At 35.5% G+C, this 14472-nt stretch overlaps 1 protein-coding gene across 7 annotated transcripts in view; it reads right to left on the reverse strand.

Moving 5' to 3' along the window:
- WDR17 (WD repeat domain 17) overlaps positions 1-14472 on the reverse strand; it is a 53858-nt gene that overhangs the window by 25103 nt on the left and 14283 nt on the right. For all 7 annotated transcript variants that reach the window (XM_063156167.1, XM_063156166.1, XM_063156170.1 and 4 more), the window contains 8 exons: positions 13125-13253; positions 11987-12170; positions 9963-10193; positions 7599-7850; positions 6728-6850; positions 6223-6410; positions 4797-4965; positions 2688-2779 (listed from right to left, as the gene is read on the reverse strand). In XM_063156167.1, the coding sequence (XP_063012237.1) occupies positions 2688-2779; positions 4797-4965; positions 6223-6410; positions 6728-6850; positions 7599-7850; positions 9963-10193; positions 11987-12170; positions 13125-13247 (1362 nt within the window). In that variant the 5' untranslated portion in view covers positions 13248-13253. The remainder of the gene's footprint in view (positions 1-2687; positions 2780-4796; positions 4966-6222; positions 6411-6727; positions 6851-7598; positions 7851-9962; positions 10194-11986; positions 12171-13124; positions 13254-14472) is intronic.

Consider the following 14472-nt stretch of genomic DNA (forward strand, 5'->3'; position numbering starts at 1 on the left):
CCAATGAGCAAGAAATTGGAGAAAGGGGGCAAGAGATCTTCATGGATGATCAAAGAACTTCTGTCATTAAGCACATGTAGGAAATGCACAGGAGATAGAAGCAGGGTCAGGCCCCTTGGAATTAATACAGAGAGGCTGGCAGAATAAATAGAAAGGAGATAAGGAACACAAAGGCTCATCTGGAATTAAGTCTGGCCAAGGATGTAAAGGAGAAGAAGTAGTCCTTCAGCTCTATTATAACAATAGGAACAATAACAAAAGGAAAACCAAGGATAATGTAGGCCCATTACTAAATGGAGGGGGGACCCTGGTAGCAGAGGATGCAGAAAAGGCAGAGTTATTGAACAATTTCTTTACAACAGTCTTCACGGACTGAACCAGCTCTCAAGAGTCTCTGACTCAAGGGACCACCATAGAAGAATGCTGGAAGCAAGACTTTCCCTTGATCAAGATGAACTGGGTTAGAGAACACACAGAAAAACTTGATATCCAAGGTCCATGGGCCCTGACAGGATGCATCCAAAAATGCTGAAAGAGCATCACCACAGCGAGGCTGCTCATGGCCATCTTTGAAAGGAAGGCTGTGGCAATCTGGAGAGGTGTCTGAGGTGAGAACTGTAAGAAAGCAAATGTCACTCCAGTCTCCAAAAAGAAAGAGGAAGACCCAGGGAACTACTAACCAATTAGCCTCACCTCAAGGGATGATGAGGGGAGAGCAGTGTGTATTGCTCACCTTGACTTCATCAAGAATTTCAACACTGTCTCTGACAAAGTCCTCATAGTCAAACTCAGAAAGTGTGGAGCAGATGAGTGGACAGTGAGGTGGATGGAGAACTGGCTGACAGCAGATCCCAGGGGGTCGTAATCAGTGGCACAGGCTCTAGTTGGAAGCCTATCACTAGCGATGGCCCCCAAGATTCAATACCAGTCCCAGAATTGTATATGTTGTTCATCAATGACTTGATAAAGGGGCAGATGCATCCTCAGCAAGCTGACTGACAACAGAAAGCTGGGAGGAGTGGCCAATACCCCAGGGTACTGTGCAGCCCTCCAGAGGGACCTTGACAGGTTGGAGAGGTGGGCAGAGAGGAACCAGTTGAAATTCAGCAAAGGCAACTGCAGGGTCCTGTACCTGGGGAAGAATAAACTCATGTACCAGCACAGGCGGGGCTGATCCACTGGAAAGCAGCTCTGTGGAGAAGGAGAGTGGAGTGGGAGTTCTGGTGGACACCAAGCTGTCCATGAGCAGCAGTGTGACCTTGTGGCCAAGAGGCCAATGGTGTCCTGGGGCGCATTAGGAAGAGCATTCCAGCACGGCAACAGAGGTGATCCTGCTCTTCTACTCTGCCCTGGTGAGGACAGAATTGTGCCCAGTTTTGTCCTCAGTTAAAGAGAGATATGGAACTTGTGGAGAAGGTTCAATAGGGGTCAACAAAAATTATTTCTCTCAGAAGAAAAGGCTGAGAGAGCTGGGCCTATTCAGTCTTGAGAAGTCGCAACTGAGAGGCGATCATCAATGTCTGTCAGTATCTGATGGGAGTGTGCCAAGAGGATGGAGCCAGGCTCTGCTCAGTAGTGCCAATCAAGGGGCAATGGGCAGAAACTGATGCACAGGAAGTTCCAAATGAACATGAGGAAGAACTTCTCTATTGTGTAAGTGACCAAGCACTGGAACAAACTGTCCTGAGAGGTTGGGGAGTCTCCCTCTCGGGAGATATTCCAGAACCATCTGGATGCAATCCTGTTCAAAGTGTTCTAGGATGACCCTGCTTGAGCAGGGAGGTTGGACCAAATGACTCCCTGTTGTCCCTTCCAACATTAATCATCCAGTGATTCTGAATAAAGGTTAGTTACTTGTTGGAATAATGAAGTATATGGGCATGAAAAATTGTGGTATGAGAAAACTTAATTAGGATGTGTATCAGGACCAGTATTACAGAAAAGATATTTATTAGCACAAATGCCAATATCAGTATTAGAATGCCAAAACTGCTGAAGGTAGGTATATTTGTTTTCTGCTTGTGCCTCTCCTCACTCCCCCACCTCTCTTCTTAAAGAGCATCCCTTGTACATTGACGTGGATCCTATACTTAAATGATGGTGTCTGTATAATCTGAAGATCACAGCTATATACCAGGAATACACAAAATAGTGTAAAATACTACAGCATAATATTACACAACTCCTTCTGCCAATAAACATTATGCTACTATTTCAGGACTTAAAAATGCCTGGATAAATTTCAGGTAATACAAGGCAAGCCACTGAATGAGTCATATTGCTTAGTGTGCTGCAAAATGGCGCTTTACTGATCTAGGCTTCAGGTACTTCAAGTTTTTTCTGGCCCTTATGTTTGAAAATATTGATGCTGAGTCTGTATGTCCATATATGTTTACACAGTTAAGGAATTAGCAATGCTTTTGCCATGTATCCCTACAAGACCAATTTTAAGATAATGGAGTCCATCTGGTGCTTCACCACTCTCATATTACTCTCATATTTTACTTCTGAGGAAATAAAAATACTTCTGCCACACATGTAAACTGGCACCTAGATAACTCCATAGACTTTTATTCTATAGCACCTTTTAAAAATATATGTACTTTGGCCATCTCTACTTATGGACACTAGAGGGAATGACTCACTTGCATTTCATATAGACAAAAAAAGTAGCAATCACATCTTACCTCACTGAATCTGGTTATTATTTTGCCTTTTCGAATATCCCAGATAAAGGCACCATTTCTGGATGTTCCACCTGCTATGCAGTTCAGATTTCCTTTAAAAAGACATGTTTATAAAATATTACAATAAGTATAAAATCACAAGATTGTTTAACAATGGTTTTGCTTTAAATTGAAGAATGTAATATGAACATAAGCCATCAATGGTACATGAACATGAGGCTAGCATTTGCTACTAAGTCACAAACATCAATTTCAGTGAAAGCCTGACCTGTTTTTCTACATTCCTGTTTTGAGGAATGGTCAAATAAAAATTGTATTCCTGTAAAAAGTGTCTTAATGCCTGCTAAAAGTCTTGCATGTAAGAAATTAATGATCATGATGCACATGACTAAACCTGAAAGAGAGGCAACCTCAATGTTTCAAGCCTAAAGTTGTAGCAACTAGAGCATTTCCCTTTAAAGTTCACTACATATAAAGACAAATCCTAAAAATGAGACAGAACACTTAACAGTATTTTGTTTCCTTAATCTTGCACCACTGCTGCACCTAAGACCATCAAGAATGTACCTGAATCTGTAACCATACTCTACAGGGTGGAAAATCTGAGTACAAAATTCCACAATGAGAACCGGAAAATTCATTTCAGGTCTAACTCAAAAGCCACCAAAGTCTCCTCACTACAGTGACTCTCTATCCCAATATAGCTACACTTTTCATTAAATAGCAGATTTATAGGAAACTTTTGACTGTTATTTTATTGCAAGCTTCAGAGGCAGAAAAGACAATCTATGCAGGAGGAGTCTACCAAGGTAAATATACAAAATGGGAGTAAACTCAGGTAGGAGAATGATGGGGAGAAAAAAGAAAAAAGGAGTAATCACTTTTTTCAAAGGTCTGAGACCAAACAAATTGGGGCATGCATTAGATTACACATTAGGAACAAAGTACAAGGCAGGAACTGTCTGGGAGTAAGCACCAAAATTCTGGCTGGGAGGGACAGGAGCTTTTGGACAGGATACTAAGGAACAAAACTGGAGCATGTACTTCCAATTTATCTTAAAAACAAAACAAAACAAAACAAAACAAAACCAAAAAAACCCAAAAAAACAAAAAAAAAAACCAAACAAAAACAAAAATAAAAAAAAAAAAAAAAAAACAACAAAAAAACAAAAGCAACAAACCTACACCCCTCCTGCAGCAAATAAACTATTGAATCAATGTGAGATACAACTAAACACTGAATTTAAACTTCAAAATTAAATAGCCAAGAACAAGCACTGTATTTCATATTGCCATGATTTCCATATAGCAAGAAAAATTATTTGTGAAGATATATATATATATACAGTGCAAGAGACTCTCTGAAATGAAAAAGTGCAAATTTATTTAACATATGCAGACTATATTAAGCTTCCCACCACAATATTTTTCTTCTGTCAGTTATTATTTTTTAAGAGTTTAAAAGTGCAGGTGAGTAGAGAAAGGTGAATTATTTAGATTTAAAAAAATACATCTGCTATCCAAAGAAATAAAACATGACAGGGAAGTCAACTTATTGTAAACTATTGACAACTATCAGATGTGTATTTTTATGTATACCAAAGGGGGTTACAGAATAGCTTTGAAAACAAAATTTCCTAGTGAGTCCAGTGATTTGTCTAAGAAAAAGTAGATGCTTTCCCCAAAAGACACTTCCTATTCTAATAAGGTCAAAGCAGAGTTATTCAGTGATTAGACTCGTACACAAAGAAGGAAGAAAAAGAGCTAAATACATATCTTCAACTGTTTCAGCAAAAATATAATCTGAATTCCTTTAAGTAGCTGCTTCTTGTGCAAAGCAGGACAGTTTGTCATCTGCATAATACCATGTTAGAAGTGTTCCAGAGATTTTCATCCCTCCATTCTGAGTATGAAATACTGTGAGCATTACTCAGAAGGGTAAGTTTCAGCAAGGTCTGAAGAATTGAATTCTACTGGTTTCACAGATAATTAAGTTTTGTTTAAACCTTAGAAGATGCCTTTCTATATAAAACTAATACTTTTATATGACAAACTCTGAATTTAATGCTAATTGAAAGAACACTTAGACATACAGCAAAATATTCTTACCTGGAGCCCAAGAAATGGAATAAATAACCCCCTCATTACCAGGAGATGTATAAACCGCTGATAAAGTATTTATGTCCCAAACTTTTATTGTGCCATCAAATGAAGCTGTAGCAAGAAGATCAGGGTTATCAGGTTTGAATTTGCAATCAAAGATGGTCTCAACATGTCCCTTAAATGAAACAAATATTTAATCCATTTTTATTACATTTGATTTTCTTCATAAGTCCAACTCTAGATCAACCTCTAAAATACATTGCATTTAATTTAATTGTCAGGTCAATTAAGAGTTCCAAAACCCTTTTATATTTAGGCTTATCAGTCAAAATAAAAGGCATAAAATAACTTAGACTACAACATGCTCTTTCATAGGTTATAATTAAAACCAGAAAAAATTCTTTCCTGAAACCATAGAGTAATGCAATGTCAGGAACTTGTTAGCATTTTCTGTTGAAAATATGTTGCTAAAATATTGAATTAAAAAACTAAGCAAAAAAAAAAAAAACCAACTTAATTTTTTAAAACAGGAACAGTTTTTCCCTTTTGGTTAAAAGTACCTGATTGGGAAAATAAAGTTCTGTATGATGAACATGTTCTACAAGTTGTCTAGTGCCCCACTGAATATTCTGTGTTTCTATATACAGTCTATGCTCTATTGCAGCTTAAACTTCAATCCATCAGAGTTTTAATGTATCAATTAGTTGTTTTCCAAGACATGCCTTTGTAGAATTTAAGTTTATAAATATATGAAACACAAGTATTATGTAAGAATTTTTTAAGCCTCAGTTGCTTTACAGGATGAAAGCCAATAAAAATGGAAAGAGAAAACCAACCAGCAGCCTCTATTCAAATGCATATGGGAATACAGCTGAAAATTGGGGTTTTTTTGAGTGAAAAGCGAACTTGGAAAGAGGAAAAGAGAAATATCCTCAAGAACCTCAGTAACTAAAAGCCTGGTGAAGAAAAGGGTCATCTAATATATGTTAAACCTGTTTCTGAATTTCAGGTTCAAAGTAAATTTAATAATTCTTTGTAATGTTAAACTGAGTGCATTCACCATATAACTCTCTGATTTGACTCAAACTTTTATTCTGAATTATAGAAAACCCATTAGAGAAAATTTCTGAGAACTAAAATTTCAAACTAAAATTTCAGTTAAAAAAATAAACAAACGAAAAACAAGTCTGTAACTCTTTATTTCTGTTTTTAAAAAAGCTGTCAGAATACTTCCAACAGAATTCAGTAACTTCCAATTAAAAATTTCTTTTAACTTCAGAACTGTGACTTTATTTCCTAGAAATTTGGGCTCTTTTTAACAATAGAAACTGCTTTACAGTACTGCAAAGCCTTCATTCTCCATTTTCTTGCTGTTAGAAAAAAGTGCATAAGCCAAATAAACTCTCTATTCAAAAACAGAGATGAACCATACCAAATCTCTAAGGAAATCCCACTTTTTGGCTCCCATGTCATAAAGCCCCACTCCACCATCCATGAAGCAACAGACGGTATGACCAGGAGGAAGAGAAAATGCTTGGTTTTGGGTTAAAGTTGGAGGAGGAACAGCCTCACTTGTTGAAGATGTATGGTGATTTTTAGGAGGATACTGTGATGAACATGCTTAACAATATAAAGCAAAAGACAAAGAGAGAAGATTATTTCTTATTACAATAATAAGCGAAATTATAAAGAGTAAAATGCTTGTATTCTAATAAGATTTAAAAGAAATGGAGAATTCCTGTATGAAGCCTGGCCTACTAAAGAAGGACCTTATAAAGTACTTGTCCTTTATGCATTTGTCTAATCCACTAGCAGCAGAAGATACTTTAATTAAGAACTAAATAGCTGACCAACACTACAGAGATTGATCTAGACTCATAAATAAGATTTTCTTAATTTGCAACCATTTAACTAATAACAATCAAAATTACACTTACACTTTTGTTTTGGAGGAGAACTTAGCACATGCAAGCCATGGAAACCAGTTTGCTTCAATTTAAAATTCTCTATAGGTGTTGTACGTGAAACATTCCAAACACGTAACACACCAACCTGAGAATCTGAGGTTTAAAAAAACAAAACAAAACACAGAGGTATGTGGTTTGAGGACTGATTTATACAAAAATACAGCACTGAATTAAACTTCAAGTCCTAAGAATAATTTAATAAGCAGGCACTGTCAACTCCATAGAATCACAGAATAGTTAGGGCTGGAGGGAATCTCTGGAGATCATCTAGTGTAACATCCATGGCATCCTATTTGTCCTCCATTCACCGCAATGAACATATCACTATTAACAACAATCATTATTAATATTGGCTATTTAAACACATATAAATTCTTCCTCTATTTTTATAAAATATTCTGCCAGTCTTAATTTCTTTATTCATTAGTTCAACCTGAGCCATAATGTCTATGGTGTAGAAAAGAGGCAGGAAATAGATTACTTTCTTCTTTTAATCTTTTAAATCTCTGAAGTGGCATCAATTACTACAATGCATTTTTATTCCTATTCCCAAAGGAATTAATATATTTTTTTCTAAAGGGTGCATGAGGAAAATATTATTTAGCAAATTGTAGAAAGTCACATTATTTATGTAGCTAAAACTTTTAAAACATGAAAAAACCGCTCAGTGTAGTTTTATTATTTTCTGGTTTTGTGTTATGGTCTTTTTTATGTACAATTCATGTATGCTTCTACTTTTAAAAATATTGTGAAACATAAAAATCAAGCTTGGAGTATCAATTTTTGAAGACTCAGTCCTGTATTTGTTATCTTTGTATAAATCAGGAAATAAAAGCCTTACCTCCAGTTATAAACATTCCAGGTGCACTAGAAACCCAGGCTAAACACTGAACAGATGCTGCTGCACTGGGAAAACTAAAAGTTGTGATACAGGACAGAGATTCAGAATCAACTAGTCGAATACCATTATGTAAATTAGCAACAAGAAGGTAATCAGTTGACAAAGGGTCCCACTCCAGAGCAGTAACTGGATCCTCTTCATCTGTTCCTTCAAGAGACTCTGGTCTTAAGACATGTTTCTGATTTTTAGAACCTTTAAAGTGCACAAGAAAACAGGTTATTTAAAAATTAAATCAAATACATACTTTCAATAGTTACAAGATTGGCAAACATAATTTTTTCCTCTCTCCCTGAAATTTTCACTAGCCTGCTCTCTTGTCTGCAGCAGTGAAATTATGAAGCTTTCTTGGCAATATTTGACTTAAGAGTATTACTTTTTCTATTAGATTTGACTTTATGTTTAATACAGCAGAAAACAGAAACAGCTATCAGATTTATAAACATAATTTTATAGGAAACGAAAGTATGTTAAATCACATACATTGTTCTAAGAATTTCTGTGAGTAAAGCTCTGCAGCACAGCATAAAATACAAGCCATTTGAATGCAAATAAATCTTCACACCACAGCATATACAGGCAAAATAAAGGCAGTAAGAACCAGAAAAACACTGTGGCAGTAAAGGCTTATTCTGAAGAACTGCCTTTAGACTTTTTTTCTTCTTAAAACCTGTGTGTGCAACTATGAAGTGCTTATAGATTCTGTAGCCAAAACAGACCATTCATATCTAGTCGGACACCCACAAAAAAGATATGTTTCACTTGATGATCCATATTATTGAAACCCACATTTTTAATATTATATTTATCTCCCACTTTTTTGTTTTTTCAGAGAGATTAATCTTAGTTGTATAAGACAGAGTACAGTCCAAATGAAATAGATCTGTATTTTTGAAATTGTGATCTTATAACAAAAAAAATTACTGCTTTTCTAGAAATAAGGAATTGACACCTTCCATTATTCATAGATAGACTTCATGAAAAGTATCAGTCTGATAAATACTTAGATGTTATCATATTAAAATTGATTTCCTTTTCCCAGTGCCAGTGCTAACTCAGTCAGCACTACAGAAGCAAGGAAATCTATTATTTGTGACATCCTGTGTGACAACTTAGTAGAGTGAACTGAAAGAAAATAAATTTTGCATGGTGTCACAGACATCTTTTCATAAAAATCCTTTCTTTAGGACTTTTCCCCTTTCTGAGAAGCTGTGGCCTCAGCAATAAAATGTAAACAATGGTTATCTGCTGCTGTGGAATGCAACAGGTGGATCGTGATTGCTCTTGGGTGAATGTTTGGATTTACTGACCACTCACGGGAGAGCTGTTCCTGCTTTCTGCCAGGACACAGAACTTTGTTGATTCATTCCTTTTCTATTCTTAGCTTAGCAAGCTTCTGAGAATTTTTCTCTCTATTCCTATTAGCATAGTAATAATGTAATATATAGCATAAAATAATAAATCAAGCCTTCTGAACATGAGGTCAAGATTCTCGTCTCTCTCTTCACCCTGAAAAACCCTTGCAAGCTCTGTAACAGCATGGCTGTTGGAGAACAATTCTATGTAAAATTAACACATTATTAAAGAACAGTTTTTCTCACAAAGTTGAAAATCAATTTTTATACAAGGAAGAAGCAGTCGGGAAAAAATTCAAATAGTCAACCTAATACAGATTTCTGCCTTTGAAGGAAGCTATGAAAACAAGTGGAATTTTACCTTGAAATGAGCATATCAACGTGACACCTTCTTAGCAGAGAGCTAGACTATTTCTAAAGTATGCACAAATGTGTGTGGTGGATTTCAGACAAAAAGAGATAAATATTTTCCCATCTATCCTTTGACAGAACAGAACCATGAAGACAATATTAAGTATGAGGTGAGATTCTACCAATAAAATTGCAGAGGATTCTACAATATGAAACAGATGACTCCAGAAAAAATGCAAAAATAGGAAAGTAAACAAAAGATTCAAGTCCTTCCATTTAGAAAAATAAAATTGCAGAAAAATATAGTTCAGTAGAAGATCATGGCTGTTACCATTTGCAAAAAAAAAGTTTACTGCAGTTGTGAAAAAAATGCAGTCTTATCTTGGTCTCAAAAGGCAGGAGACATAAAGAAAATGCTCTGAATTCTGTATCTAAGAAAGAATATTTTTGTGATATGGAAGGAATAGGAATATTGTGAATCAAGAAAAATGTTATGTATGTACCTACATTATAGAATCTAATTTTAAAAAGTGAAGAATTACATATGGAGAAACAAGAGATACATATATAAAACTAAATATTTTGTCATATGAGTTTTTACCTGATTGAAAAATAGAGAGGCTTCCATCAGTATGTCCAAATACCACCTTTCCTTTTTTCTTTGGATGCCATCTAAACAGACTGATATCTGACAAGAAACTATGTGCCTCTCTATGCACAGTTACCCCGCTGTCAGGTCCTGAGATAGTCCAAATGTACAGTGGACCTCTGTGCGACACAAATGCAACTGCATCGCCTGCATTCCAGCACCAGCCAAGGGATGCAGGAATTCCTGAAACATACAGGTACACCTTGTAAGAACCAGGACACAAAATTCAGGTAGTACTCCTCGACCCAGTATCAGCAATGGCCTTGAAAAACAGTAGAAATAATTTTTCTACATAGAAGTTGCTAGACTGAAATTTAGAGAAGTGTGTGAATATCTTACAGTGTAAAAGTAAACTAGACTTCCAGAGGCAGGAAGTAAAATAATTTCCCAAATTATGTTTATGCTACTTTGATGGGCTGTATTTCATGATATCTACACTTCATCAGTGCCAAAGACAATCACACATTTGAAAGAAGATAAGCCTGATCCTGCAAACAATACTTTCAGAGTTTCATTCACTACTTTGCTTTGCTATAAGTTATTTACCACTAAGATAGTAAAATACCGAGAATTTCAAAATGCCTGTTTTAGCAAAATACAATGAAATTTAGAGAGAAATCTAACTGAAGCAGATATTTTTGACAAGATCAGATATTTTAGTTCTGTAATAAAAGGGAACTCTTGATAGCTTTCTTCTGGATACATGACAGTTTTAATTCCGTTGTCTAATACCTAACTGTAGGCAGTCCTATTTAAGAATTTTGTTCTTAATGTCTCCAACCCTCATAATCCTCATAACTTAATAATATGTGCCTGAAGGAATAAATGACAGTAAGACAAATTTCTGAAGCTGAAAAATTAAAACTGTATTTAGACACTTTTATGTGGCAGTGTAAAAGGGACTAAAAGAGAAAGCCATAAAAGGTTTAAACATATTATCTTAATTTAGTTTCTAAAAATATTAAAATAGTAATAACACTTCATCATGTGTAGTCATTGGCTTAAGTAGATTTTTAAACAAGCCATGTATTGAAAAAAAGTACCAGCAATTATATTTATGCATATTATTCTTTTGGAATAGATTAAATCACTGTGGAATTTTCTTTCGCATTATATGTAAGACATAAAAGATTTCCAGAGGTATCCCTAAATTCTCTGGAGAAAACAGAGTAGGGAGTCCCAAAATAGCTTATTAGATCCTGAGATTCTAACTGTTCTTGGTTTGCACCCACTTTCCGACAATGAAAATGTAGGAGTCAAGGACACCTGATGAGACTGACTGTAAGAATCAATCTCAATTTGAAATACAGGTACTGGTATTGAAATACAGGTACAGATTTTGACTGGCATAAATCAGCACTGGACATGGAAATGTAACTGTAACAGATGCCTGACCCCCCTAGACTTGTAATACAAGCTCCAGCAGTTTCAAGGCCTGAAAGTTTCAAGGACGAGACAAGATTCAGGTGGACAAGCATTAGGGTATTTAAACAAAAGCTGTTGTTCAAATTCACTGATGATTTATACTTCAATCTGTTCAGGCCAGCTTTTGTTTGCTTTCACTTAGCTAAGTCATTGTGAAATATTTTATTTTAAAATTTAATTGTTTATCCTTTATACAGTGATGAAAAAAATGTTGGTTTTGGGATTATTTTTCTCTCCTACTCAACAAGAAATCACTAGCAAAGTTAATTCTTGAACTGGTTAAGTTCTTTAGAGAAAAAGAATAATGTCTTTCTTTACCAAATGCAAGATGGTTGAAGGCAATTTACTCACACTACCATTATTTTCTAGAATGAACTGCAACAAATCTGACAAGAATATTGTAAGATTGTGTTAGGCAATTGTTATTGTTATTGTGCTAGGCAATTGTTAAATCTCCACCCTAACACCTATAGAGTTTACACTATATCAAGTATTTTTTATACCCATGGATCAAGCTGTATGGATAAAACAGATCTCCATGTTTAAAATACCTTTTGTATTGTCCAGCTTGGCCACAACTTTCTGTTCATTCACATTCCATATGATCACTAAACTATCTGCACTGGCACTTGCAAACACGTCAGGGTTGTGGGGACACCAAGATATGGCTGTGATTGTCTTCTTGTGCTCAGACATAATTGCATGGAGCTTGAATTCATTGTATCGGTGATCCAGCTAGACAAATAGTAAAATTCATTTTAGAAACACATTTTTTGCAAACTTGCTTTAAATCCCTCTGTGTTGGAGAATACTTCATATAACAGTATTAGACTTATGGATGAATTTATAGTGCATTGAACTATTGCCAGTACCTCACATCTCAATAAAATAAATTCGCATATATTTGACTTAGAAAGAAAGGTTGCCTGATATCCAACTATGCAAAAACCAGTTTTATGTCTATCTTCCTGTCACTTAAAAATTATTATATTTCATTTAGAAGTGTACTCAAACAATCCTAAAATGTTTTATTTATAGGCATGGTAGCAATAATTTAGTAACCTCCAAGGGGGTAAACAGGAAAGAATATAAAAATGAGTTTGAAATCCTTCTCATTTTATAAATTACTTAGTACAGTTCAAAATACATATTAAAATAAAGCCCAAATATGACACAGTAAATTTTGTTCATTTTAATCCTACAACCTGTATAACTCTTAAAATTAAAGTACATCCTTTATTTCCTCACATATTTCTCAATCTGAAAATTTTATGTCACAGCATTTCTGGTTTTTTAGTTAGATGTTAATATACAACAACTGCAAACTTCAGAAGACCACAGTGCTGAGCTGTTTGGGCTCCAAATTAAATAAAGGTAGGTCACTGAATCCTCAACTTTGGACCATGAAACCCCTATGCAAAAGACTATTTTATACTACAGCTTCAAATGGAATTGTGGAATTACTTCATTTCTCCCTCAGAACCCAGTCTTCTATCACTGAGTTTCACACATGTCAAATGTTTGCTGCACTGTAAGCATGTCTTCTAAAAATAACTCTTGACACACACAACTTCAAGGGTATCCTGAATGTAATATTGAGCTTTGCAAAAGATTTTGTTGAAAGGGTTCAAATTGAGATCAACAACAATATAAAAGCGTAACTAATCAGATAAACAAGAATAATCTTACCTGATAAATATAAACAGCAAGGGTAGCACAGTAGGCAAATCTGTCACCGCTAGCGGCACATATATCCTTATTCCATGGCTGACATCCAGCAGCTAAAAGTCCCACTTGTTTCACATGTGACATTTTTGCCTTTAAAAGAGAAATTCATTAGACCCCAAGATGACAGAATATTAAAGATTAAAATAATGCATTTTTGTTCCCATAAATAATTTAAAAATGTATACTTTAAAAATACAACTTTCCTAAGATACAAATGAATGTATCTGAAATAAAGACAAGCAGATGTTCAGAGGCTTCAGTGCTACACAAGAAAGGGTGCCTAACACCATTCACAAAAAATTCAGCTGGAAGAAAAGGAGGGTGCAGGGGATCCCGCCCCTAAAAACTTGAATACTTCTTGATTTGTACTAGCTGCAACTGTTCATCATGTCCATTTTCTTCTGTGGTTCAATACTTTCTCTATTCGAGTTTACTGCCTTCCTCTGCTCTCCCATTCATCTCCCACTGACAGCCAGACAAAATAAACCATATACTAATAGTTTTAAGGAAAACCGACACGTAGAAAGGTCTTCAAATCACTTGCATAGAACAGCTCTTTATCACATTATCCTCATTATCATCCTTTCCATTTAGAAGCTTTCTAAATTTTCTTCATAATTACTGCCTAACAAAAAACTTTGAAGTGAGCTGTGAAAAATCAAAAGCAAAGCTTAGGGTAACATTACTGTACAGCAAACTATGCTTTCTCTGTCCAAAACAAGTCTCACAGTACCAGCTGTGCTCAGAGTGATAAAACTGAATTCAACATAAAAATGCAAGAAATGCTTTGCTGGGCCAGACCAATTATTTACCTAGCCCCCATTTCATTCACGATAACATCAACATGTTACCTAGTAACAGAATGTCTCAGGGTCACATTTATGCTGTGGATAGATTAATGGACTGAGGGACATCAGGTGGAAAAATACTACATGGAATATGGAGGATGACATCTTTAGGTCAAAGAGCTAAGACTACAATCCTGAAAGAGCAGGACAGCCACGTTAAATTTATCAAGTGTTAGGTACCGTATCAAGTTTCACAAAGAAAAGGGAATTAATGAGAAATGAGACTTCAAATGCAATAAAGCATTTTGAGGGAGCAACTGTTGATGAAGTACAAGGGTTGGTTCCTCAATGCACTGCTGTGTAACAGTTTAGCACAGATATGTTGCTGTAGATCAGTCTTGACCTACCTGATGTAGAGGGGAATGTATAGAGGGGGAAATATTTTTCTGGATGACAGTAGTATTAAGACACTTACAGAACAAACTTTATACAGGTGTTGCAGTAGTGATCTACAGTACCCA

Source organism: Melospiza melodia, chromosome 5 (genome assembly GCF_035770615.1).
Source record: "Melospiza melodia melodia isolate bMelMel2 chromosome 5, bMelMel2.pri, whole genome shotgun sequence".
Lineage (NCBI taxonomy): Eukaryota > Metazoa > Chordata > Aves > Passeriformes > Passerellidae > Melospiza > Melospiza melodia.